The following is an 18,114-nucleotide window of genomic DNA, read 5'->3' as shown; positions in this document are numbered from 1 at the left end:
ATTTTTTAATAAATTTTTTTTTTGAAATTCAAAATCAGAAATCGAGAAATGTCTATAAAAGTGTATATATCTCGAAGGATTTGAGACAGAAATTGTAAGGAATATATATATATATATATATATATATATATATATATGTATTACGAGTGGGCGAGTTCTTTCACGTTCACCATCGTCCTATCTATATCCATCTCCCACCAGGTGTTTTAAAGTCTTCCCTCACAAGAAGTAAAACTCTCGGACGTTTTCCGATCTCCTGCAGTTTCAAACCCGTCCTCGCACTGTCGAAAGTTCAGGGAACCGCGAAATCCTCTCGTTTATAAATATATATGGTTTTTTTTTTTTTTTTTTCATAAATTCATATTTCCTTCTTTGTCCTCAAAAAAATTTCTTTTCAGCAAAATTTTTTTTTTACTTTATTCACGAAGGTTCATTTAATATTTACTTCTGTTTCTCCTAATTACTAAAAATCGTAATTTTCTATCAAAAAAAAAAAAAAAAAAAAATTAGCAAAAAAATTAGCAAAAAAATAAATTAATTAAAAATTTACAGTAATAAAAATTAATTCAATTTTTTTTTGCAATTTTTTTCAATAAAAAATAAAAATTAATTATAATTTTTAAAAATATATTTAATTACAATTTTTTGTTTTATAATATTTGTTTATTGAATAAAAGTGAATTTTTGATTTAATTTAGAAAAAAAAACATTTAAGAAGAAAGAGAAAAATTAATTTATTATCAATGGAATGTTAATTTAAAAAACTTTAAAAAAGAGTGGTGATTGAAAATATAAAAAGTGTGAAAGCAAATTATTAGAAATTTTTTTTTTTCTTCTAAAATTGTGAAAAATTACAATAATGAAGCGAAAATACGTGGTGTGTTTTTTGTGGACGTTATTACTTTTGCATTCTGATTATGCATTGGGAGAAGCGAATCCCCCGAATTTACCCTCTTCGGATTTATCGCAATTACACAACGTAAGTCGCATAATTTATTTTAGAAAAATAATAATAATAAATTTAATAATAAATAATATTAAATATCCCTTTGGTCTCCTCAAGGTTTCTTTATGCGGATATAAGTTTCTTGTACAGACTATTAAACGGAATTATTCAGTGTCCTTCTCTTCTGTCATTAATAAATTTGTCCGTTCCAGTAAGAACAACAAGGAATTACTTACTTTTTTCTGTAGCATTTCATAGAACAAACTATGGGAACAATGCTTTAATTGATAGACTTAGTAGAGAAGCTAATTCAATTTCTAACGAAATAGACCTATTTGACAATAATTTAACAAGATTCACCTCGGCATTATGTAGATTAATACTAAATAATAACTAAAATGCACCAACCTAGTTATAATTATATTTATATTTTTTATATACAAGTTTGTATCTATATTATAATAAGTACTATTGTACGAAAGGGCATGTCCCGTTAACTTAATAAATGAAATGAAATGAAATGAAATATATTTTTATGGTATTTTTATTTATTCATATTTACATTTTTTTTACAATTTTTATTTCTAAATTAATTTAGAATTAATTTAAAAAATTTATTAAGTATTATTTTTATTTATTCCATAATATTCATAAAAAAAAAAATTATTCAATTTCCGATTTTTTTTTATTATTCTATTTTTTTCCAACATAAAAATAAAATTTTAAATATTAACAAAGATTAAAACCCAGAGGAACGTTTTTATTTGAACCAAATATAATATATTTGATTTATAAATAAATGTATCTTTATCTCAGCCCATTTATATTTGGGGTAAATAAAATTTTTTATTTGAATCGAATAAAAATTTATTTAAATCAAATAAAAAATTTATTTTAAATCAAGTAAAAAATTTATTTAAATCAAATAAAATTTTCATTGAATTAAATAAAATTTTCATGGAATCAAATAAAATTTTCATTAAATCAAATAAAATTTTCTTGGAATCAAATAAAATTTTATTTAAATCAAATAAATCATTTCTCTGTGTGTATATTTTCTCAAAATAAAAATATTCGTTTTCTCGACATGATCGTTACATAAAAAATATATTTGAATTATCGCCCGCTTGTTTAAATAATAAAAGTATTCTGTCAAAAAGGAAAAAAAAAATTGTTTGATTTTGATTGTTTTTCTTTCTTAACGAGACTTCAGTGTGTACAATAGCAATTTTTTTTCTCTAATTTTACAATAACCCATTGTTTTTTTTTTTTTCCTTGGAAGTTAACAATTTACGTTTGACGCTACTATGGTTATTGACACTCTGTTTGATTAACGCAAAGTTTGACCAATATAGGTATATATATATATATTGTAAAAAAAAAAAAACGTGAAAAATAAAAATACGCCAACTTTCACCTAGTTTCAATAATCTTGTTCCTTTAATTATTTGTCATATATACGTATTTTGTAAACGTAAAATCCGCGAGCGGCAAAAATAATTATAGTGTCTATTAGCCGCACAAAAGTGACGTGAATGAAAAAAAAAAAAAAAAAAAAAAAAATTAGTGACCGCACAAGTTTTTACGATTTTCTGGTTTGTTTCGTTAATTTTGTTTTTTTTTTTAAATCCCTGGTCTATATTTATATATTTACTCCAATTTGAATTATTTTACCTGGATTTAGATTTAAAAATTTTTATTATAGTAATTTTGTATTTCTATAAGTAATAATATTTAAAAAAATATAATTACCTAGTGTTACGTGTGCAACTTTGATCATTTAAGAATTTTTTTTTTTTTTTATTATGCACTTACTCTTTTTTTTACCTGTAATTACTTAATGAATATATTTATTTAAAGTAAGTGATCTAAATGCATGTTACAAAAATCATTGTAAAAAAACTATTTTCCAATTTTGTTTCATATTCGAATTTTTATGACCAATTTTATAAAATGGTTCAACTTAAAAATTCACTCAATCGAGATATATGTCTTCTTTTATGATTACTTCTTTTTTTTCCAAACTTCTAGAAAATAGTATAGATATACTACTATTATGTATTATTATTATATTATTATATTATTACATTAGTAATATAATTATGATTACTACTATTTTTTATTATTTTTATTATTATTATTATTATTATATTATTATATTATTACTATTTTATTATTATTAGTATTATATTATTACACTAAAAAAATTATTTGATTCAAGTAAATATTTATTTGATAATAGTGAAGTTATCGATTATTTGAATCAATTAAATATTTTTCTATGATATTATATATTATTTGTTAAACTATTTTATTTTGTTTTATCATTATTGTAAATTATTTTTATTAAGTAATTATTTATTGTTAATTTCTCAATTTTTATTATAATTTATAATATAACTAAAAAAATATTAAAAATAAAAAACAAGAAAAAAATAATGGAATTTAATATTTTTTTCTTTTGCAAATCATTGGTGTGAAAGAAATAAAATTGATCTATTGAAAAACGATAAGAGATCAATTTACTGACATTGATCGAGTTCGAGGCTACTATTATATATATATATATATATAGTAAAATGTTGCAAATATAATTGATTTTATCATTGATAGTCATGGGAATCGAGATTAATCATTTTTTTGTATTAGAAAGAAAGGCGAACAATAAGTTATTGTATATTATTATTATTATTATTATTATTATTATTATAAATTGCATAATTTCCTTATGTCACTTTTAAAATGATTTCCATTTCTTTTATAAATCATTTCCGTGACTAGAATTTTAATCTAGATTATAATCATAAGTGTTATAATAATATATACAGGGATATCAGTTGCGCATATATCACCCAGAGAAATATTTTATTTAAATCAAATATATAATATATTTGATTTAAATCAAAATGTATATTTGTCTCAGAGCCTACTAGTCCATTTATTTGGTGTAAATAAATTTTTTTTTTATATTTTAATTAAATAAAAAATTTCTTTAAATCGAATAAAATTTTTATAATTAACGCAAAGAAATGTTTTTATTTGGCAGAAATTAAATTTTAATTGGCGCAAAGAAATTTTTTTAAAAATTTTATTTGTGCTAAATAAAAAAATTTTCCTTGCGCAAATTAATTAATATTAATAATTTATTTAAATTAAATTTTAATTGGCGCGCAAAGAAAAATTTTATTTAGCACAAATAAAATTTTAATTAGCGCGCAAAGAAAAATTTTATTTAGCACAAATGAAATTTTTATTTAGCACAAATAAAATTTTAATTAGCGCGCAAAGAAAAATTTTATTTAGCACAAATGAAATTTTTATTTAGCACAAATAAAATTTTAATTAGCGCGCGAAGAAAAATTTTATTTAGCACAAATGAAATTTTTATTTAGCACAAATAAAATTTTAATTAGCGCGCGAAGAAAAATTTTATTTAGCACAAATGCTAAATAACATTTTTCTTTGCGCCAATTAATTAATATAATATTTAATTAAATTAAATTTTAATTGGCGCAAAGAAAATTTTTATTTAGCAGAAATTAAATTTTTAATTGGCACAAATAAAATTTTATTTAACATAAATAAAATTTTTAATTAACGCAAAGAAAATTTTTATTTAGCAGAAATTAAATTTTAATTGATGCAAAGAAAATTTTTATTTAGCACAAATAAAATGTCAATTAGCGCGCAAAGAAAAATTTTATTTAGCACAATGAAAATTTTAATTGACGCAAATAAAATTTTTTATTTAGTACAAAAAAATTTTTTTTTTTTTTTTTAAATTTACTTTTGAAAAAAGAAAAAGTAAATGCAAATTAAATTTTCTAATTACAGACAACTAGGTGTATAAATAAATATTTAAAGATTCGTAAAATGTCGATTTTAAACGTTATAAAGGAAACTGTGAGTTCTCTTTGAAATCGACAATTACGCGCAGGAAGATTAAATCTGGTTGCACCACTTGCACTTACATGAATGATGTAACATCATAGTATATATATATATTCGAAGAGTGCTCTTCTGCATCAGAAGTTGTTGTGCTATCATTTTCAACTAACGCAATAATTAGATCTCTTTACCTATATATATATATATACATTGCTTGTGAAAGTATCTTATAATATATATACACTATTAGGATTATATATCAATAGAAGGGATTTTAAAAATTGTCTTCATTCAACTCTTTTTTTTTAGAAATAAAAAATTAATTACTATAAATTTAATATTATTACAATTTTTTTGTTACAATAATATTAAAATTACAATAATCTGTACATTATTACACTCAGAGAAATGGTATATTTGTCTCCGTGCCTACTAACTCATTTATTTGTTGCAAATATATTTTATTTCATTGAAATAAAAAATTTATTTGAGCCAAAGAAAAATTTATTTTTGTCAAATAAAATTTTTATTTACGCCAAATAAATAAGTTAGTAGGCTCTGAGACAAATATACATTTATTTAACTCAAATATATTTTATTTGGTCCAAATAAATCATTTTTTCTGGATGTAGAAAAATGATATATATATATATATATATATAAATATATTTGTCTCAGAGCCTAATAAATATTTATTTGATTCAAATAAATTTTTATTTGATTTAAATAAAAAATTTTACTTATACTTACTTATACTTATATATCATCAAATATAAAAATAAAAAAATACGTATTTCCTTATTTTTCATATAGATTTCGAAAAAAAAATGTTTCGGACGAAAAAAAATTTTCAATGAAAATTTCCCATAGAATGCCCCATATTCACTAATTATATTAGTAAATTTCAAAAAATAACTGAAACTTCAGTTAAAATGAAAAATACTGATTGAATTAGTAAAATTTCTACTGATTCAGATTTATAGAGAGTAATGAAAGAGAAAATCTCAATTAGTAATTATAAGCAGGTAGTGTCTTATAGAGAAAAATTTTTATAACCGATAAGAGCCGATCGTGCAAATTCAAAGTTGCAAAAGTTACGCTTATATATTACTTTAAAAAAAAAAAAAAAAAAAAAATGAGGAATAAAAATTAGAGATGAGAAAATATAATACGAAATGTGAGAAAACAGGTAATACGTTATAAAACATGAGGAAGAGAATATATAAGAGATTGTAGAAAATGAAGTTCACCAGGGGTCACTCTGTCAGTGGGTGAATATATATATATATATATACAATTTCCCGGTTCTCCTTTCCAGATTGTTCCATTTGCGCTTGAGTAACATATAGTATTTATTTATTATTATACATACACACCTTACAGTAAATTGTTTGAAGGTACTTTCAAGGTTTCAAGGATTTACGCAATTTTTATTGTCAATTGTGTAATATGTATAAATTTTCTTCATGTGAAGAAATTCTAAAAAAAAAATCGCCTTTGAATTTAAAGCAGATATCAGTTACGCGACTGAATTGAAATGAAGCTACCAGTTTCGCACTCTTTTTTTTCGGGGAGGAAAATTCAATTTAAAAACCTGATTTATGCAAATAATGGGAATGAAAGGAAATGTCTCAGCGAAAAAGAATGAGAGAGGAATTTTAACTGTTTCCTTTTTTTTTTTTTTTTTTTTGATTAATTGCATATTTATATAAAAATAATTAAAAATTATTTTGGCAAAAAAATTAATTATTAACTTAATTTCATTAGAAAATAAATATCTAATATTAAATCTAGAATGTAAAAAAACTAAAAAATTTTAACAGGAAATTCTTTTTATTTTTTTCCTTTTTTTCGAAAAAAATGCCCTACGTGACATTAGAAAGTTTTGGATATAATTTTATTTATTTTCATTCAAGGTTCATCTATGGGGGTTAATATATACTGTATATATGTAAAATTTATAAGCAAATTATATTCACATGAACTTTCACATTATTAACTTATGAATGCCAATAAAATTTTTTCAAAAATTGCGTTGTAATGCCAGCAAAACAAAAAAAAATTATATATATATTACTGAAAGAAATAAAAAAATATGTAATTAGAAATAAGAAATTCGAAATAATTCGAATTATTCGGAAATTTTTTTCACAAGGAAACATTTGTGGAATTTTTTTTTTTTTTATCTGGGACATAAGAAAGTAGCCTGGGGCATTGAGGAACATTTTTTTTTTTTCATAAATGTTGACGTCAAATAATTTCTTACCAAAATGAGCGCGTAATTGGTAATTTAAAAAAAAAAAGTATAATTGGATTCTTTTATATATTTTTCATAGAAAAAAAGGGAATTTTATTATATATATTTCTCGAAATTTAAAAAACGAATTTTTCTGAATCATCAGAGTGTTAAATAGCAATTATTTTTACTTCTTATTTATTACTCATATATTTTTCAAAACATTATCCATTTATTATATTATTGCAAAATCGGAAATGTAAAAAAAAAATAAAAAAAAAATAACAGTGTGAACGTTTAATAAAAATACGGATGTAATAAGTGCACGCGTGACGAGATTTTTTTTTTTTTTTTTTTTTTTCTAAAAGTAATGTATAAATTCGCATGAGTGATTAAAGTAATTAGCTTTGACGGACGATGCAATGAACGTTGACACAATGATTAAAACACTGGCTTACACGATTAAAATCCTTTCACTCTCATATATATAAAGCAATCAATATTATTACAATACACTTTTATAAGAGATCAAAGACTCTTTATATGGAAAAAAAGCAATTAAAAAAAAAAAAAGATTTATTATCACAAAAGGTTTTTTTTACAAAAAATAAATAATAAAAACACTTGTAAACAAATTAACTAATTATTATATTAATATTAATTAATAAATTAATTATACTTTTTCAAAATATGATTAATTTCGATTTATGAAAATCTTATTTATACAAAAGAATTATATAATAATAATAATAATAATAATAATAATAATAATAATAATAATAATAATAATAATAATAATACCTAATAATAATAATAATAATAATAATAATAATAATAATATAAATATTATATTTAAATATTTCAGTATAAAAATAATAAATAATAAATAAATAAAAATAATTTTATAATAATATGTATTAAGGCTTTTTTTTAAATGTTTATAAAAAGTTTATAAATAATTTTTTATTTGTTCTTATATTTATAAATAAGGATGTCTTTTTGATGTAAGTTGTCTGTGTGTGAAAATTTCTCAGACAATATTACAATTAACGGATTTCATTCACAGCGGTGAAAATAATAATAATAATAATAATAATAATAATGATAAAAAAAGAAGTAGCGTTGTTCATATATATTCCCAAGTGGAGAGAGAAAATCAAATACAAAAGTTACATACTTCACATATATACTATATGTATATCTTATATTCTAATGTTAACAAAAAATTATGTACTCATTACATTTTAAATTGATGTTACTTTTATCGAAAATCTACTTTCGCTATTGCACTTTTTCCGGTGGACTGCTTCAACTTCCTTTTGGGCCACATATATATATGTGTATTTTATATTATAAGGAATTGTGTTTTAAATTCCATTTTTAAATATATATTTATATATATCGCCAATGCAAATTATATAATTATTATATGTAAAATAGTAGCTAAATTTTTTTTTTCTATTTTATTGTTCATTTTATTTTGTTAAGAGAAAAATTTATATAATTAATTTATTATAATTTACTTATTTATAATTATTATTTATATTTGTTTTTATATTATTATTATTATTAATTTTTTTTGAATTTTTTTTTTCATTTTTCATTTTTTTTATTTTATTTATTTGATTAAACAGGTTAAAAATTATTATTTTTATTCTTGTACTTATACGCTTAAAAATATATAACAAAGAATAAAGAATATCATAAACTTTCTACGTGATCTTGTCAATCATAATTTCAAGAATGTTTTGATGTATTTGAAAACTATATTGTGATTTATAAAGAGAAAGTTATCAAAACGAAAATCTGTATAAAAAATTGTTCATATATGTCAAAAGTAGAATTAATATTAAACTAACAAATAAGTTAAACTAATAATATAGTTTAATTTATACAATAATTATAATAATAATAATAAATAAATAAATAAAAATTAATAATTATTATAATTATTATAAATAAATATTATATTTAATATGTAAATAAATGATTAATAAAAAATAAATAATAATTTATCATTTATAATAATAATAATAATAATAATAATAAAATTCAATTCCATTATTTTTTTTTATTACACGGAAAAAATTTTTTATCTGAAACAGCGATATGTTTCTCTAGAATAGCGAAAACTTTCTCTGTTTTAGTGAAACATATCGCTGTTCCAGGTGAACATTTTTTTCCGTGTATATTAATATTTTTTTTGTTTTATTTTTTTTTACTTATTATAAATTTTAATCCTATAAATGAAATAAGTTGTGCGATTAAAACAAAATAGAAACTAAAAGAATACAATTGGGAAATTAACAATAAATGATAATTTAATAATGATAATTACAATAATGATAATAAAATCAAAATAGTTTAATAATAATATAATTGTAATGATATAGTAATAATAATTATATAATAATAATATAATAATATTATTAATATTATTATTATAACAAATAAATAAATAAGTAAATAATTTCGTAGAAAATTCAGTTAATTAAAAATTCCCAGTTAAATGAAAATTTGTCCCTAAAAATATTGAAAATTAGAAAATAAAAAAAAAGTACTATTTTCCTTTTGTATAGGAAAATATATGATTCTGTACTTTTTCAAATTAAATCATGGGAATAAAAATCTGTTTTTCGAATATTATTCCTCTTTTGCAATAATACAATAATTTAATTGAATATCAATTTTGTCCCAAAGTATATATAATCACACAAAAAATGAGCATATAATTTCCTGGTAGGCTTTCATTAAAACAATTTTTTTTTTTCTTTTTCTCTCTTTTTGAGGAAATTTCAAATATATACAGATGGCATTACGATAATGAAACTTTCTTCTTCGTCTCTATAGAAGTAAGTAAAGTAATTTGACTCAATTAACTAGATACTTCATCTACTTAACTTTTACTGTACGGTCGCGGAAAAAAGAAAAAAGAAAAAAAAAAGAAAAAAAAATTTCTCATTCCAACTCATGCAAAGGTCAGTCATGGGTGAACCATAAGATTTGATCTTAAAGTATAGCTGGACTGTTGTTATTTGCCTTGGGGTCTTATTGCGGTACAAATATATATATATATATATATAGTATACAGTTTGATGCTCTTTTCGAATGTTTATGGAGAAAGTATATGAGAGCACACGGAACATCCTTCACCTTCACCCGTTGTTTTATACGTCTCGGGCTTTCTTTCGCATTGATCTCACCTCGACCATAAAACCAAGGTTCAAGGAACATCCGATCAAGCTTTCAATTGATTTCGCAACATTTATATATATTATTCCAATGATTACACATAAATATATAAATATTTCTTGAAAAGGAAATAAGACTTACGACACATAATATATCATAAACTGTTTCATATATATATATCAATTTTATTATTATTATTATTATTATTTTTAATATTCGAGTATATATGAAGACAGAAATTGTTTCAATTTTTCATTTTATTTTTTTTTATTCAATTTTTCATTATTTATTATATTTTATTATTAATTAATAATCTCTCCGTCTTTGCCTCCCTTAGTAATAATAATAATAATAATAATGATAATAGAATTAATTATTAATAATATAGATATTTATTTTTTTATATTATATTATTTATATTATTAATCAATAAAAGTAATATAATACTAATATTAATTAATTATTAATAAAATAATTAATCCCTCACAGCACCAGATATCCTAGGATATTCCAAAAACATCCCTTGGATATCCTAGGGATATCCTAAGGATATCCAAAGTAGCGGCGGTTGGGATATCCTAGGGATATCTAAGGATATCCCAGGGATATCCTAATCATTTCCCTGGATATTATTAGGATATCCTCAGGACGTCCTAAGGATATCCCTGGAATAATTAGTGATGTCCTTAGGACGTCCTAAGGATATCCACAGTATGTCTATATTATCTTAAGGTTTAGAATATCCTTGAGTCGTTCTAAAAATGTCCCTATAAGGTATCCGACCCTAACATACAAATTAATTAAATAAAAATTGAAAACATATTTTTTGGATGTACCTATTTATAATGTATTTCCAAGATATCTATAATGTACTTTTGGTGCGTGTGTTAGAACAAAAAATTTTTCATTCGGTCAGACCCATAAAAAAAGGAATTTAAAGTGTCGAAAATCGCATTTTTTGCTTAAATATAATGCTCTAATTATCAACTTTAAGGCCCTGAATTGAAAGATGATTGACAATCACGGGAAACCTATTTGTATCAAAAAATCGCTATCTCAAATAGTCAAAAATTTGAATCATAATGATATTCTAGGGAGATCTTAGCGATATTTCTAGAATATTTTAACGATATACCAAGTTTATCCCAAGAATATCCCCAGGATATCACTAGGATATCCCTGGAATATCCCTAGAATATCCTCAGGATATCCCCAGGATATCCCAAACAAATCCTACGTAACGGCGGTTTGGATGTTCTAAGGATATCCTCAGGATATCCTAGGATATCATATGGACGTTTTAAGGATATCCTATATTAGTTTAGGATATCTTGAGGATATCCTCAGGATATCCTTTTGTTGTGAGGGATAATGTATAATAATTAATAATAATTAATTAATAATCTCTCCGCTTCTTTGCCTCCTATAATAATAATAATAATAATAATAATAATATTAATAATAATAATAATAATAATAATAGTAGAATTAATTATTAATAATATAATAATTTTGTTATTTACACAGAAAATTAAAAGGCATTAAAACAAGCTACAAAACGCTTATTATTTTAATCCAATTTTACTTATTTTAATACCAAAATGGATTAATATAAGCAAATTTATAATTATTTATAATTATATTATTTATAATTATTTATTAATTATTATTAATTTATTTATAATTATTTATAAGCAAATTGGATTAAAATAATAAGCGTTGCAGCTTATTTTAATGCCTTTTTTTCTGTGTATGTATTATTTATTATAATAATAATTTAATATTCAATTTATTTATTTGTGACGCGCTCCGAAGAAAGGGACCCTAGAAGCAATGACTTATAGGTTATGTTCACTATAGTTTTTCCTTATAAAGTTTCGTTATTGCTTATTTTTTTTTTTTTAATTAAATTTTTTTTCTCAATATTATTAATTATATTAAAGGTCCTTTATTATTGAATTGTACATAATATGTGGAAAATAAAACGAATGCAAATTGGCATGTGAGAATAAGTGTCTATATATATATATATATATATGTATATATAAACGTATATGGAGAACGCAATAATCTTTAATGCCGTGAGAAAGCCTTGATACTGGCCAATATAATCAATAGAAGTTGTTGGGTGAATGCTCTGTTATATTCGTGTTATTTCGTCCGCATTTAAAACTGACACTGAGAGAAAGGTTTTTCAGTAAATTAAATTTTTAATTGATCTTTAATTAACTTTCCGTATATATGTGAATGCGCGCGGGAAAAGAAGAATTAATATCTAGATTACATATATACATCAATATATTTCTCGTATACGACTATATTGCGGATATTTTTTTTTTTATATATAATTTTTCACTAAATTCAAAATGAAACATAAATACAGTTATTTAATAATAATTATTACATCCGGAGAAAAATATTTAAAAAATTTATAATAATTAAAAATGTTTAATAATTAAATAATAATAATTTATAATAATTAAAAATTTACATTATTATTGTAGGTATTAGCTTCGATTTATTATAATTACATCAATTAATACTAATTAATTAATTAGAATTGTATAAATAAAATAAAATAAATAATAAATAAATTAAATTTATAAAAAAATTAATAAGGCCAAATAAATATTTATTTGTATTAAATAAATATTTATTTGTATTAAATAAATTTTATTTGTTTTTCAAATTTGATTTGTTTTTCACTAAATTTGATTTGTTTTGAATAAATTTTCCTTTGTTTCAAATAAATTTGATTTTAAATACTAAATAAAATTTTTTACTGAAAACAATTATTTTTCCCGTTTTTATATAAAATGTAGTTTTTTCTTTTTTTTTGTTTTTGCTTCTTTCTATTATACAGTTTATATATGAATAATCAGAGTAGATATGATGAAAGTTTGAAGAGTGATGAGTGAAGAAAGTGATACAAAGTTTGCATAGAAATTAACCTTTCGCGTGCGAATTGTTCCTTAGTTTATAGTGCATATATGAGAGTGAAACGAGATGCAAAAAAAAAAAAATTTCACACATTTTATGATGGCACACTTGAAAAAAAAAAAATAAATAACAAAAATTAATTAAAAAAAAAAAATTTATACTAAAATTAGTAACTAACTTTTCAATATAAACTAAATTGTAGTAAAATTACTTATAATCACAAAAAAAAAATAAAAGGCATTAAAATAAGCTGCAACGCTTATTATTTTAATCCATTTTGGTATTAAAATAATCAAAATTGGATTAAAATAATAAGCGTTGCAGCTTATTTTAATGCCTTTTAATTTTCTGTGATAGTAAATTTTTTTTTACTAATTCAAATCTTTTTGGGTTTTACATTATATAATATCAAAAAGAAAAAAAGAAAAAAAATTTTTAAGTGAAAATAACTAATAATATTGCGCAACATTTAGATATGATTTAAAGATTTTTTCAAAAAAAAATTAGATTTTACATATGTATTTTATGTGTACATGTTAGATATATGTAGAAATCGCATTAAAAATGGTCACAGTTTTACAATCACATGAGATTTTATACCTGTGAACCTACATGCGAGCACTGGGAAAGTTCTAAACGTGAACTTTTATCTTTTACGGTGTTTGGATGGCATCATAATTCAGTTAAACTATTTCGCATAGATTACGAATCTTCTATTGAAATGGAAACTCACTTCCTTCTTGTTAAAACTTACATTATATATATTTTTTTTTCTTTCAACTTTTATATATAGAAATTTCCATTCGTATTCTCTTTTACACTGAATCGTATTTTATATTTATTTTAAATTTAATTATTATTATTATTATTAAATAAATATTTATAATTAATATTTATTTAATATTTAAATTATTAAATATTAAAAATTAAAAATTATTAGAAATTATTAAAAAAAAAAAGTTTTGCGTATACGATATTACAAAAAAAAAAAACAAGTATACAGATGAGATAAATTTTTTACGTCTGGACCATTTGGAAAAAAGTGTATATGCATTCACTTTTTATAATCTTCAATATGGAGAAGCTTGCGTCTCTATATAGCTTCCGCTATAGTCTTTACGTAATTGAATAGAATGCATTCAAGGATGACCATAAGGATTAAGCGTAAAATTATTATAAAGAGCAATCTGTGAAATTAGTTATAAAATATGATTCTTGATTTATGACCTATTTCATTCGGATATTAAAAATTTATAATTATATATATATATATACTTAATATCGCGCTAAAATTGTGGATTTTATTTATGCTACCGATACTTTTAAACCTGAATACTAAAAACCTTTTTTACTAAAAAGTACACAGGAAATTAAAAGGCATTAAAATAAGCTGCAACGCTTATTATTTTAATCCAATTTTGCTTATTTTATAATCAATTTTGGTATTAAAATCAGCAAAATTGGATTAAAATAATAAGCATTGCAGCTTATTTTAATGCCTTTTAATTTTCTGTGATGACATTAGTTACTGTGGCATTAGTTACTATGGTGTGGCATTAGTTACTATGGCATTAGTTACTGCGGCATTAGTTACTGCGGCATTAGTTACTGAGGCATTAGTTACTGAGGCATTAGTTACTGCGGCATTAGTTACTGCGGCATTAGTTACTGCGGCATTAGTTACTGCGGCATTAGTTACTGCGGCATTAATTACTGCGGCATTAATTACTGCGGCATTAGTTACTGCGGCATTAGTTACTGCGGCATTAGTTACTGCGGCATTAGTTACTGCGGCATTAATTACTGCGGCATTAGTTACTGCGGCATTAGTTACTGCGGCATTAATTACTGCGGCATTAGTTACTGCGGCATTAGTTACTGCGGCATTAATTACTGCGGCATTAGTTACTGCGGCATTAGTTACTGCGGCATTAGTTACTGCGGCATTAGTTACTGCGGCATTAGTTACTGCGGCATTAGTTACTGCGGCATTAGTTACTGCGGCATTAGTTACTGCGGCATTAGTTACTGCGGCATTAGTTACTATGGCATTAGTTATTATCACAGAAAATTAAAAGGCATTAAAATAAGCTGCAACGCTTATTATTTTAATCCAATTTTGCTTAATTTATAATCCATTTTGGTATTAAAATAAGAAAAATTGGATTAAAATAATAAGCGTTGCAACTTATTTTAATACCTTATATAATTTTCTGTGTAAATTCGTATACGCACAAAAAAATTAGACTAAAAATTTAACTAAATTTAATTGTAAAATTATTATTATTTTTAATTATTTTATTCGATAAATTGAAGAAATACTCAAATTTTGTATATATATATATATCTTCCGTTAATATAATAACTTCCTTGAAAATATTATTCTCTCTTTTTATAAAATTTATGTGCGTAAATTGACACTTACTAGTGAAGTAAATTGTCGTTCATTTATTTTTCTTATTTATAAAACTTAACCATATAAACTGTTGACATAAACAGTAAATTTCCCTTGACATCGACAAGAAAAAAAAAAAAAAAGAGGAGAAAAAAAATTAAGAGAGAAGATGAACGTGTTTCATCAACTTCCGCTTCATTTTGCGTTCCTTTATAGGGATTCTTACAATTCCTTTTTTTTTCCCCCTATTTTCATGATGAGAAATTTCTTTTAAAACCACAAGTGTATATAATGGTATTTGTGCGCGAAACGGAAAGTGGCATCTTTATATATATACATATATATAAGAAGTTTCTCTTATGACGATCGCGAGCATCGTAATGAATAAATTTTATGAATGTAAAAATTATTAATTAGAAAAAAAAACACAGAAAAATGTAAACATTTTTGATTTTAGTTGTATTAATTTTTTTTTTTAAATAAAATTTTATAGAAGAAAAATTTTCTTCTTCAGAAAATTATGTATATATATAAAGAAAGTTGAGAGAAAATTTCTTTCCTCTATTTAAATTCTCATAAGTCGTATAGAGGTATAAAGAAGATAACTGATAAATTAATATAAAATTATAGACCCAAAGCGAATCAAGTATAAAATACTCGTTAACATAAATCAAATTTTGCAGACGATTTTAAAATTTCTCTGCTTGCGTGTTATTATTAATATATAGTTGGGGAAGGTCAAGTCGCAAATATATACAAAATTCTTCAATTTCTTTTACATTCCTCAATTTTTTTTTTTTTATATAAAAATTTATATTTATATTATTTAATTGATTAATTAATAAATAATAAATTTATTAAATTAAATAATTTTTACGAATTTTTTTATTATTAATTTTTATTAAATAATAATAAATATACAGAAGGAAATAAATAATTTATAGAGGTTTATTGACAATTAGATTGACAGGAAACTTTCACGTGTCTCAAGCTTATCCGTCATCAGAAGAAAAAAAAACATGTTGCTTAACGCCCTGAGAATTGGATTTTCCATCTGCCATTTGTGAGACAGAGATAAAACCAATTAATTATTTATCGTTTCCTCATTTTGTAATATATAAATACGACAGAATTGATATTTATTTTCTGATAAGAATATAATAATTTTACAGAAAATTAAAAGCCATTTAAATAAGCTGCAACGCTTCTTATTTTAATCCAATTTTGCTTATTTTAATCTATTTTGGTATTAAAATAAGCAAAATTGGATTAAAATAATAAGCGTTGCATCTTATTTTAATGCCTTTTAATTTTCTGTGTTATTTATTAATTAATAAATTTTAAACTATAAAATAAAATAAATTTTAGTTTCCAGATCCAGCGGATCAAAGGCCACGATTATCAGTTCAACAGCAGGCTCATATTTTAAGTGACGTTCAACAACATCAACAACAATATACAGACACAGAAACTGATAGTCCAACATTAAATCTCTATTCAACATCATCATTATCAGATTTACCAACACCACCAACGACACCATATGCATCACTTTCAAAATATAAAGTCGATAGAGCCAAACAACAACATCAATTACAACAACAATTACATCGTCTACAACAAAGAATTTATCAACAGCAACAACATCTCAATCAACAATTAAGTAAAAGTTACTTAGACACAGCTCAAAGTCAATATACACCAATTATTAAATCAAATCAATATCATCAATTGCCAAGATTTAATACAAATAATAATCAATATCAATCGCATTCACCAAATTATGTTCGCGATGATTTAAATCAACCATTCTTTAGCGATCAACAAACATTACAATTGCAAAATTATTTCGAACAACAGAGACAATTGGAAATTCTTCAAAGGCAACGTGAACAATTATTACTTCAACAACAGGATTTAAGAAGACAACAGGAATTATTGAAATTGGAACAACTTCAAAGACTTAATGCTGCTACAACAACAACAACACAATCACCACCGCAAATTACTTCGACAAATTCACCATTATTATTGTCATCGCCAACGGCAAGAAGAATAACACCGGCTGAAAGTGAATTATTTTTAAAAGCAATTGCAACACATCAAAAAAAATTTGTTACATCAACAAGTGTACCGCCAACAACGACAACAACAACAACAACTACTACTACTACGTCTACGCAAAAATCGGGAAAAACAAGACAGGAACGTGTACGATTAATTGATTCAGAAGCTATTAATCAAGATGCACTTCTTTCATTACTTGAAGGTCAAACAAATAAGGGAAAATCGCAAGTTAAATTTATTTATCAAAATGAACAACAACAAAGTGGACCGTCATCTGTTTCTGATAGAGATGCATTATTGAGACAATTGAAACAAGTTCTTTCGAAATCTAATGAACTTGAGGATGAGAGGAACGTTACTACAAGGTAAATTTTTTTTTTTAGATTTTTGTGGCTCGAAAATCTTATAATTTCGCTTTGGCGTCCGTCCGTCCGTCCGTGACAACCGTTA

At 23.0% G+C, this 18,114-nt stretch overlaps 1 protein-coding gene across 2 annotated transcripts in view; it reads left to right on the top strand.

Annotated features, from left to right (window-relative positions):
- The first annotated feature begins 266 nt into the window (after positions 1-266).
- Positions 267-18,114, top strand: part of LOC127291707 (ras guanine nucleotide exchange factor R-like) — a 37,754-nt gene continuing 19,906 nt past the window's right edge. For both annotated transcript variants that reach the window (XM_051320952.1, XM_051320951.1), the window contains exons 1-3: positions 267-428; positions 699-979; positions 16,966-18,029. In XM_051320952.1, coding sequence (XP_051176909.1) covers positions 860-979; positions 16,966-18,029 — 1,184 coding nt within the window. In that variant the 5' untranslated portion in view covers positions 267-428; positions 699-859. The remainder of the gene's footprint in view (positions 429-698; positions 980-16,965; positions 18,030-18,114) is intronic.

Source organism: Leptopilina boulardi, unplaced genomic scaffold, assembly GCF_019393585.1.
Source record: "Leptopilina boulardi isolate dan_hultmark-lab unplaced genomic scaffold, ZJU_Lbou_2.1 LbouV2_150, whole genome shotgun sequence".
Taxonomy (NCBI): Eukaryota; Metazoa; Arthropoda; class Insecta; order Hymenoptera; family Figitidae; genus Leptopilina; species Leptopilina boulardi.
Note: the sequence above shows the minus strand (reverse complement) of the source record. Positions and strands in the feature narration are given on the sequence as shown.